Below are 11,354 nucleotides of genomic sequence, written 5' to 3' on the forward strand. Positions count from 1 at the left end.
CACTGGTCAGCAAGCAACAGGTTCCATACCATGTAGTTTTGATAGACAGGAGCCTTTACTTACTCTAACACTTGGAAGTACTTCTTCGATATTTGGGATATTTGTAATACGCACGTATCCAACCCTCCCCATTCTGTAGAGGTTATGCAAGGCTAACCGACTGTCCATAGATTGCTCCCTGAGGCTGAGTAATAACAGATCTCTCAGCTTTGTAGGAAAAGGGTCACACACTGTGAAATGGGTCAGTAGATCATACTATAGCATGTGCCTGTCATACCGAGGCATGTGCCGGGAAGGCAAGTTCAAGCATTTAAGTCTCTCAGAAGAAAAGGATGAGCTTTGAACTATATAAATCTAGAAAGCCATAAAAAATTAAGCCTGTGGCAGAACTTGAAAATCACCATAAGGACTATTTGTTTCCTCAGATCCATTCAAACAGTGTTTTCCATACGTCAGCATAATATTTTGAGTGGCAGACAATTTTTTCCTTTTCAAGTGACCACAAAATACATCATATCCTAGAGAGTTTGCGTTAGGATGGCCAGGAACAGCTGTCTGCAGCTTCAGGATCACAGGCTCATGATTGAAGGGAAACACAGATTGCTTTATTTTATTACTGGTGCCTCCCGTTTAGTCTCCCAACAAGAAAAGGATGAGGAGAACCCACCCGAAGGACTTCTCCCATTTCATGCTCTATAGTTCCCATTGCATATTATGATGTAAACAGCATCACACTGGGGGATTACATACTTGAGGTTTTCCCAGTTTCTTAAAATGCTGAGACTTTGCCCCCTGGTGTAGGATGCCATTAAATCTTTAGTTCCTTAGTGGATTAGGGATGAAATAAAATGGAAAAAAAAAAAAAAAAAGATGAAACATTTCTAGATGAAAGTGGAAGATGGCAAATGTTCCTGAGTATTCTGATGCAAGAGCATTTGTAAATTAGCTGTATAAACATGGCAGTGTTTGAAAACAGCTGTTCAGCTGTCTGTTCTCTGGACCAAAAAAATCTATGAAATTAAACACAGATCTGGCTACAAAGAACAATATGCCAGTTCCACTGCATCTGAAAAATAATGAAGGCCAGAATCCAACAAGAATAAAGCAAGGAATTTTCACTCTACTGAGAGCTAAACAAAATACAACCACCCCATGAAAGCTGGACACTCCTCCGTTAGCAGCCACTACTTCCTCTAATCAGAAACAGGATATAGGACTGCATTACCAGATGGTGTGCTTGATCCCATCTAACATTTGTGTTTCTTTGTATTAATGACTCCTTAAAGGATTCCCTAAGCAAAACTGTTATCAAATTGCCAAGCTTACAAAACTAATTTGAGAAATGAAAATCAAGCTGAGATCCTCACATCTGATGCTACAGTTACATCCACACCTTCCCCTTCAGTTGACTACATGAGCACTGTAGCAGAGACTTTGGTCCTGCAATTACAGTCTAGCAGGCAGCACAGCTGCTAATGAACAACAGGAATACATGACTTCACACTCCACAAAGATTAGCACACACAAAGCCCGTAACACTTACCGAAGTGCTTGGTAGGCAAAAACACAGACACACCAAACAGGCTGGCTGAGACAGAAGGAAACAAGTGCTAAGGTTCCTCAACTCAACAGGCTACCCAAGGCACTGACATGCAAACCAACGCAGTAGAATGAAGCTGTGCTCAGTGCTGCCTCAGGTACCCTGCTAGCAGCCTTACATCAGCCACATCAGAGCTCCTCCTTCCAGCTACTGCAATCCAGTCAGTTACTGACAGAAACAATGCCCACCTATTAATACAGCAAAATAGCTCCTAAAGGCAACATTAACTGTAATCCCTTGCTAACACTATTACAAGTAAGGCTGGCTCATTTTCAATGCAGTTTTTCACAGCATTACCTCAGTACAGATCACAGGAAGATATTTACTTCTTAAATACTCTGTTCTTTTGTCAGAGCACTCACATATTGTGAGTAACAGAGGTCAATTCACTGTTTTAGTGAATTGAGGAAGAAAACCAAAAAGTTATCAGATATGCAGAATACAACTTTAAACATGACAAGGCTGTCCTAACATCTAAAAATGCATTTTTTCATGCATTTACTCCTGAAGCAGCACAAAATAAGGAAAAAAGATGTGCAATATAGGATACAACTATGAAAAAAATCCATTAAAAAATCAGCAATTTGAACAAGTTTCATTTTTAAAAAGAACTGTCCTCTCAATTCCCACAGGCAAGGGCAAACTGGAGGTTTTTTCCCACTTTATGGAAAGCCCATCTCATTTCTTCTCTTTTGAGGAGATAAACAGTTCAGCCCAGCGTAAACTAGATTTAGCACACATGGACTTGGAAGGTCATGCAACAGTTAGCTCAGAATACAGCACTATTTTGAAGTATGAATAAATTCATTAAAGCTCCTGCTATATTCACATACAGGAACAAAGTAACTATATTTCTGTTATCAACTATACTTATTGGAGCTGTAACATCTGAGTACCTAAATGCAGAAGAAAAACACTCCTCTAAAGAAATCTACATCAACAAACCTGTAAAAAACAAACAAACACACACACAAAAACACCAAAACATGATTCCGCTAATTCTTGCCTTGATTTTAAACAAGGAGGCCCTTTTCGGTATTCCCTTTTCAGCATTAAAGGGGAATCACCAACTGATGATAGCTCTCCAGGCAATTTAACAAGAGATTAAAAAAAAAAAAAAAAAAAAGAAGCTTCAGGTTACATAGCCCAGAACTTTATTGGATATTTGCTCAAATACATCCTGTCTAGAGTTGTTCAACCTGTGTGGTTTTCGTGCCTATAGAAGCTGCAATCACCAATCTGGAATTGTTAAGTATTTAAGTGTTAAACGTGGAGCTGCAGCCTCCCTCTGGTCGTGAGATTTGTGTCTTGAATATGACTTGGCACCTTTCTTTTGAAGGATTCAATTTGTAAGTTGCTGCATCAAATGTTACTCAGGAGATGCTTTATTGGTCTTTTAAAACCAGTAACATACTTCAAGTGTTTGCATTTGAAGTTTTCAATACTGGAAACATTTAGTCCAGAGTGTTTGCAATGGGGTCTCTAACTTTTCATATGCTTTCTCTTCTGAATATCCCAGAGTATTTAGTCTTCGGTTTTTGCTTCCATTTCCTCAGCATCATCATCTCCATCCACTTCAGCATTTTCCCTCTCCAGTCTTTCCAATTGCCTTGCAAGCTCAGTCTCATCTGTGTCAGTAACAACTTTAGGCTGAAAAAAAAACCAACAATAACAAAAAAAAACATGAAAAACAATTAAAAAACACTGTCTGCAGATTGAGAAGGAAAAGAAAATTAAGGTTGGTGGTTCTGATTCTAGATCAAGAAATAAAATGTGTATCCAGAGATTGTTTATTAAAACAGAAGAAACATAGAATTTTTGGTCATTCGATTATTTCAGGAATACTGAACTTTATGCTTTAATTATTTTTTTTCCAAGTTCCCTAATGCCTTTTGCTAAAACTTCTCCTAGTGCTACGGATCTTACTCTACTTGCAAAGTATAATGAAGTAAATCAGTTACATTCTAGAACGCAAAGTGTTCTCACCTCCATCTGCACATTGAAGACTCCTCTCTTCTCCTCAATCTTCTCTTTAATGACAGCCATGGCTTGATTCAGAACAGAGAGTCCTTCAGTTCTCTCCAGTGTTGTAGTAGTCATCACATACCGAGGAGGAGCTATCAGATTGATCTATTGCACATCATAGGGAGGAAAAGAAAACCAAATAAACAGCAGTAAAACATGCTCAGTAGAAGAAAATAAACATTTTCCCATTAGAAAAGCTGTTTCTGAAAGCATGCATAACTTGGAAAAAAATAGCACACAAAAAACCACACAGACTGTCTAATTCCTGGTACAAAAAACAATTATTCCTACGTGTTATGCTCATTTAGACAAATACTGCTGAGAATACCAACTCCCACACCTTTAAAGCAGTCTATCACTAATTTTTCAATTAGAAGACTGTGACAATCAATAGGTGGGTTGTTTTTTTTTTTCCCCTCTAAAGACAACTGGATGGGTACATTATTTATTTTGTTATAAAAAAATCATTGTAAGAAAATATTTTCAAGCACTTGTAAGATTTTTCAAAACACTCAGTAGTAACACACTGAATAACCTACAGTGTTTGGAGTGGAAAATTTATACTTAGGTATGAGCAGCCCTTCTTCCAAACATATGTGGACAAAATATTCCTTATATTCCTTTCCTTACAAAGTCTTGTTTCTGAAAATAAAGTTTTTTGCTCTCTACCTGCTGTAAAGCTATATAAAGGAACAGTAAATACTTAGTATGCAAATAGTAGACAATTAATTGAAGAGAATAAAAACAGCTTCTTGATCTTGGAATGAACTTGAAAAGCCACAGCACAGTCACAGGAACAACTGGGATCACATAGCAGAAAAGAAGTCTTGTGTATGTGCTAGACAGGAAAACTAGGAAGCAAGGACCCAGCTTCCCTCAGCTGTGTGACTGTGACAACTGCACAGTACTGAAAGCTTTGCTTTGAATTTCACAATTAAGACAGACACTTACTTTAATGGGCATGTTCTCTGTGGAACAGTTCAATCCTGCTCTCAGAGCTTCTTTCACTGCATCTATACCTTCATAACCATAACATGCAACCTCAATATCTAGGACAGATTAATAGAAATTAATAGAAATTAACTTTAAAGTTATCAGAAGCTGTAGAAACTTAATTCTTTTTTTTAACTTAACCTTTAATACAATTTCTTAGCAACCAATGTTTACTCACAATGACACCCTCAGTATCTTCCAAAATAGAAGTAGTATTTCAACTTCTTGGCTTGTAAGCTGATGTAGATGTCTTAAATTCTTTGGATTAGACCACTTGACATTGTGCTTTGAAAATTCTAGGTAAGAAATTATGCACTCATTCACTCACTCCCTGCCCAATAAATTCAACAGGATAATAGTGATGCATTTAATTGTTCTTCTTCAAGAACAATGATATATTTAACATGGAGAGATCAAGGAATAAGTACTGAAGGAACAAAAGATCTATCAGGAAAATCAAAACTTGAGAAAGTGCACAGCCACAAATTCAAAGAAGTCTGTCAACAACTACAATAAAAACATCACCTTAGAAACATGGAGAATTCTTATTATTTTGAAGATAAGTCATATTAAGATACAGTTAAAATAATAGCTAGCTATAGCTTTTTATAAACATTTGGAAAGGAAATGAAGGCCTAGGCTTGTGTTGGTCACATCTATAATTTCCTAATTAGTTTTAAAAGATTTTTATTTTTCTTTTTTAAAATCTATGCAGCAATGGTGCGAGAGGTTACTTCTACAGAGGAGTTAATATCCCTCCCAGGTGACTGACAGTAACACCCTAATTCTCAGCTACAACCCAAACATATTCCCAGGAAAGCAACCCAGTCAGCCTCAGCCTCAGGATGAGACCATAAGCCAACGGAAAATTTGTATGCTTGAATTACAAATAAGCTCAGACCACCAGAACAAAACAGGCAAGAAAGTATGTGAACATGCCCTTCAAATACTTTATTTTCAAAGCTAAGCCAACTGTTGTTTACATTAGCAGTTCCATTCTTCATGGCCATCAAATCCTACTCGCATATTTGAAGTTTAGTTAACTCCTGGTGATCTAAAATAATAGGTAGAATTTTCATGATCTTACTTTCTGTGCTCCCTTCTTTAACTTGACTGTCACATGGATATGGAATATCTTTTTTTCCCTCCATAGCAACCAGTAAGTGTCACTGCTCTTCAGTGTACACTCGCAGAGCAAAGACAATTTCTGAATGCAGTTAAAAACACAACACTGCTCACTGACTACATGTTTAATGGCAAGTATGCTTTTAAGCTGTTTGGTTAACTGTATAACCAGATCTACAGTTTTATAGCATCTTAAGTAGACTGGAGCTGCATGCTTGTTCTGCACCAACACTGAGCTACTGAGACAAAGATGCTCAAACTTTATGAATACATTACACACAAGCCTGGCTTAAACTAATGTGTCCAGCTGAGTGGTTTGCACTCAACCAGCAAGAAATACAACTGGAGGAAAGTCAGAACTAATCATCTCCGTTTATGTATAATTGGACAGGACATTTGACCTAGCCATGCACACAAAGATCAATCACCCTAATAGGGAACAAAAGAATTTAACACTTGCAATGATGAGAAAAAAAATATCTTTTTACGGATTCAGTAATATCTATATTTAAGTATTTTGTGTGCCAGTGCAACATGATTTCATACACTAGAACTACTTCTGTGTCCCAAGGAATCTGCACGTGGAGTGCGGGAGCAGTGGGAAAGTCAAACCAGCTTGGACTTGGAGTCAGGATCCATACAGACATTCTGCTATCACTTCCCAATGAACACAGCTTAATTCTAAAAGATCAGCTTCTCTCAAAATTCAGCACCACGAGCCACTAGTCTGAAATGAATTTATAGTTTACAAGATACAGCCTACTTAAAGTGTCAAAAATCTATTCAGTAATGATCTGGAAAGAACTCACCAGCTCGGATTTTGACTGCTTGTGGAGTCAGACGTCTGTTAATATTGTCAATCAATACACGCCTCTCTTCCTCTGTGAGATCTAAGCTGTCCAGGATGGCAGGATCTCTGAGCCAAGACAAGAAACAGCACAGAAGTTGTACTGAAGTGAGATACGACACAACATGAACCTCTGACATTATTTCAATATTCTTACACATAATCATGTGGATCTATTAGCAAAGAGAACACACAAACTTCTTAAGAGACTGCTGAAATAGTGGAAGAAAATAAAATAAATCTGTTTACAGTGTATTTTATAATGGAAGCACTTAAAGCAGACAGTTTACCTCGTCTGCCTCTTTCCTCTAAGAAATCAAACAACCAAAGAAACAGTACTGTCTACTGCCTTGTACACTATATATAGAATGAGAAACACATCTAACTGTTGCCATTTATGTTTCCTCCAATGTGAAGATAAACTCACAATGAGCCTGAGGTTTTTGAGTTTTCATACAAAAGAAAGATTCCCATCTTTCTACAAAGTAACACATTACTCTTTAATAATTTTTAACAGTAACTGGATCACAGAGAGATCTATCTGCTGGCTACATTCACAGCTGAAGAAAAGATAAAATTTTTTCACATGCTGTCATTTTCTCTTTATTGCCATATTAGTTTTATCCCAAATCTCTCTGAAATTAGAAAATAAAAAAGCAGCTCCTCTAAGGCCTGTAGCTGTTTTCTCTTATCCAAAACAACAAAAAATGATTTTAAGCTAATGAAAAATACTGCCAAGTGCCCTGCTTCTTTGACTCAGTATGGTTTCCTACAATCTTATCACTGCCATCTAGCGTTACACTGATGCTCCTCTCAAGGGTTTTGGTGCTGTAAGAAGTAAAACTGGAAGCGCTTATTGAAAAATTTATTTTGTTGCCAATTTTATTACAGAATCTTTAGAGGGAAGCCAAATAACTTCATTCCGAAAGTAAATTAAAGTATCATAAATAAAAAATATCAACAACAAGCAATCTTGGTGCATACTCGCTTAGAATCACTGTTTCCAACTCTTCTGTTTGTAATTCCATTTCTAAACTCATCATCCTATTTTCATTCTTTCAGTTTGGATGTGCAAGGAACCAACAAACCCATCTGCTGCATTTATAAAAGAAAAGTTCTGCCGGTGACAGACAAATGAGCAGCAAACTGAAATCTCTTCAGACAGAGCTATACATGATAAGAACACCTGATGCAGTCTAAGAACAGGTAAATTCTGACAGAGAAACCAGTATTAGTGCTGCTGCTTCTACTAGAAACATCACAGGTTCATCTGTAGCCATATAAATCTGTTCAGTGTTTGTAATAATCTGTTTCCTCTTAAACACATTCTTCAGTGAGTGCCTCAATATTCATCCATATCAAATTCTGTTACTGCTTTTAGAAGACTAACTTAGGCAAAATTTGATATTCAAAGACAGATAAGAAAACAACTCGAGTCTTCTTTCTCAAGAGCATTGGAAACTTGAACAAAGTAGTGAGAGATAACTACACTAAGCAACTGGAAGACTGAGATCAAGAATCAATAAGTGTACTCAAGCAGCACATTCTTCTCAACTGATTGATCCTTGAAAAAAATTAAGATGTATCTATTCCAGAAAATAATTCCTTGTCATTATGAAATAAATCACTAAAGACAAAAAACGTTCTTACGAGACCGCATGCTTGAATGCATCATAAGCACCGTATCCCGGTCTTTTGTACTTGTCATCAAATACCCAGGCAGTCCTCTGGAACAGACTCTCAAGCTGCTCATCCTTCGTGTACTCCAACACCTCAGCAACGTGGCGAAGAATGCTGTACACCTTGAACACAAAAGGGATGTTAAAAAAAAAAAATGGAATAACCCTCCCCCTCACTTATCCACTCTCACATAATGACCAACTCCTACTCAGTTTGTGCAGCATAAAGCTCAGTCCTGCAGACGACAACCCAGACCCCAAATAGTTGATAAAAACACTGTAAAAAATATCAATGATTCAGTGTTTGGATTCTAAATACTGCATGACGTTGCAAAACAATCTTTCCCTATATTTAACAATTAATTACAGAGTTCTACGTGCCCACAAAACATCAAAAGCACTTCATTAATCTAAACTTCAGCTGTGCAATTACGAAGTCAAAATAATTATCCCACGGAAACTGACAGATGAAGTATAATCAGGTTGTTAAAGACTCAGTATACTCGTACATTTAAAAAAAAATCAGAGTCAAATTAATAAATAACAGTAAGCATTCCTTTCAGAAACCTACGACCACAGAGCAATAAGGGTGAGATGCAATGCCTTAAACTATCTGCATCCTTCTCCAATAAAATTTGCCTGATGTGTTAAACTAGGATGTTTCTGGATTTCTAGCATTTAAATGTCATCCTTTTAATACAGATTTTCAACTGTCACCTTACTTGATCTATTAATTACGTAATAATCAGTTTTCCACAGCACTCAGACAGACTGGTTATATATTACATGGGAAATGACAATCAGAGTATGCCTAATAAATGAGAATACAACCTCATGCTGCGTTACATCTATGTACTTTGGTCATTCAGGAAAGAAGACAGCAGCATACAGTACCAGAACACAGAAAAGCAACTTACAGTCTTTGATTTTGTGAATTTGTCTTCGCATTTGATTGCCTCCTCTGGAGAAACTCTTCTTTTTGACAGGTCAATATAACCTACCGGGGAAAAACCATTTTGGAATTGTCAGACACCACACAAACCAAGTCTAACTGCTTCATGTGAAAGGTGTAACAAATGCTCTGGCTCAAGACTTGCCCACTGCCTACACTATCCCTATCAGCTGCTAAAGAAAGTAACAAAACTGAAGGTTAATGATTTTGACCAAATCATAATCCAAATTAAGGTATCAACTTATTCTTTCAGCTGCAAATGCTTACAACAGAGAAACTATTCTATTGTATTCTTGTAGGCTTGTGCCTTAATAATTTCCCTCCCAACTCAGAAGAAATTTGCATAGTATTTCATCAATTTGGGATCCCCTTTTTCTGTCACTGAACACTGGTTTGGTAAAAACCACACTAGCATGCAAAGAACTAAGCTCAAAAACCATGCCCTAAATAGAAAATATATTTAAAAAAACACTTTAAAGTCAAAGATTCGAATGTTCAGAACACAGGAAAAATCAATTTGTGACCTTCTATAGAATGCACGTAATAATTACATACATATGATTAATTTTATAGGCAAGATTCAAGACACTGCAGCACAGGACAGACTGCAAGCATTACATTCTACTACTACGTTAGATGACCTTTCTCTCTTCAGTCAGGACTTAAAATCTGCACAGATATCAAAAAGAAACTCCACTACAGTTTGTTGACCAAACACTGAGCTGGCGAGTACCCATTTAAGCAAATCTTTGGTGATGTGACTGACCTTCATTAACCCAATAAGCAAAGGGAAAAATGGTCATAAACATCAGATGGCTGGATGATGGTCTATTTAGCTTAAGTGCCTCACACAAAGAACTCCTGGCAAAACTACTCATACTTAAGCAGCCCAGTTTGTCCGCATTTCTCTTTATGAATTCTATCTTGATATAGCCCATACATCCCCAAATACCTTTCTCTTTGTCAACTCTTATGACCACCACACATTCGTTCCTTCCAATGCGGATGAGTTTGTTTATGGAACGAATACGTCTTCTGGACAGCTCACTGAGAAGGATCATGCCTTCGATGTTGTTGTATTCTAGCAGGCTGACGTAAGCACCCATTTCAGCAATGGATCGAACATTGACCATCACTACATCTTCCACCTCTGGAAACTTATGCTGGTAGAACCTACAGCTTAGTGCTGGCATTCTGGAATGTGAACAGAAAGAAACAAGGTTGACTTATTTCAGAGTACGTAAATGCCTTCGCCTACATAAGTGTTAAAAAGCAGCCAAGAACAATGAGGATAGAGAGGAACACTAACACTAGAAAGAGCAAACTAGGATAAGGCTCAAGTAGCATACAGTTAGGTTTTAACAGATAAGCTATAGATTAATTGGTATTTTAAAATGAGCACAACTTTTTTCTTTTTTGCAAGAAAGTAAAAGTTTGCTACCCAGACTTCATTATCAATGTTGTAGTCTGATAGAGAGGAGACTTCAAGTGGTGAAAAGAAGGCACTGCACTCTTACATTCATCCAGTTCATAAAATAAAATTAAAGTTGGAAACTAGGCTTCAGCAACAGGAGGACATGGGAGAGAAGAAACCCACAGCGCTAACAGGTATTTCTATAAACACTGTTAGACAGCATGCGAAAAGCAAAGAAAGTAAGAGGTAGAGCAAAATTTCTCCTCTACTGAGAGGGTAGAAACACTAGAAAATGGTTTTCTAAACTCAGCACAAGATGGCTGGAGAAGTCTTGCAGGAACTACTCCTGAGGCCACCTGTCAGCTTTCCGAAAAAATAAAGGAAAGAATTAGAACAGAAGGTTGAAGTAGCCTGATGTGAATGAAGTACTAAATAGAACAGACTTTAAAAATAATTAAAAAAAAACAACACAAAAGAAAACCTAACATGTAGATAACCAGAAGGAAAAAAACATAAGTTGATAAACAAAACAGAATTCCTTCACTGTACTTTAAAAAAAAAAGCACACATTAACATTTCTTAACCACATAGCAATAAAAACAAATGCTTAACCTGCTTCACTTCCCCGATGAGGGCAGCGATGCATGCACTCATCTCTGCTAACCAGAGTTAGCCTCACTCCTTTTGTCTACACCTGAAAGTTTAATCCAGAAACTTAA

General features: G+C 37.1%; 1 protein-coding gene across 1 annotated transcript; it reads right to left on the reverse strand.

The window, feature by feature from the left end:
* Window positions 1-2,731: 2,731 nt before the first annotated feature.
* On the reverse strand, window positions 2,732-10,415 carry EIF2S1 (eukaryotic translation initiation factor 2 subunit alpha). The gene is made up of 7 exons (XM_003206500.3): window positions 10,174-10,415; window positions 9,187-9,266; window positions 8,241-8,392; window positions 6,553-6,659; window positions 4,577-4,674; window positions 3,587-3,730; window positions 2,732-3,250 (listed from the first exon to the last, which is right to left on the reverse strand). Exons 1-7 carry the CDS (start codon window positions 10,412-10,414, stop codon window positions 3,125-3,127), a joined length of 948 nt encoding a protein of 315 aa, XP_003206548.1. The 5' UTR covers window position 10,415; the 3' UTR covers window positions 2,732-3,124.
* Window positions 10,416-11,354: the final 939 nt, after the last annotated feature.

This window comes from Meleagris gallopavo, chromosome 5, assembly GCF_000146605.3.
Source record: "Meleagris gallopavo isolate NT-WF06-2002-E0010 breed Aviagen turkey brand Nicholas breeding stock chromosome 5, Turkey_5.1, whole genome shotgun sequence".
In the NCBI taxonomy this organism is placed as follows: Eukaryota; Metazoa; Chordata; class Aves; order Galliformes; family Phasianidae; genus Meleagris; species Meleagris gallopavo.

What these genes read in the sequence shown, in the direction of transcription:
- EIF2S1 (XM_003206500.3), bottom strand. Translation starts at nt 10,414, where the DNA reads ATGCCAGCACTAAGCTGTAGGTTCTACCAGCATAAGTTTCCAGAGGTG. An exon ending in AAGAGTTGACAAAGAGAAAG is followed by an intron (nt 9,267 to 10,173) that starts GTATTTGGGGAT and finishes TTTCCCCGGTAG; the next exon opens with GTTATATTGACCTGTCAAAA. An exon ending in GCATTCAAGCATGCGGTCTC is followed by an intron (nt 6,660 to 8,240) that starts GTAAGAACGTTT and finishes GTCTTGGCTCAG; the next exon opens with AGATCCTGCCATCCTGGACA.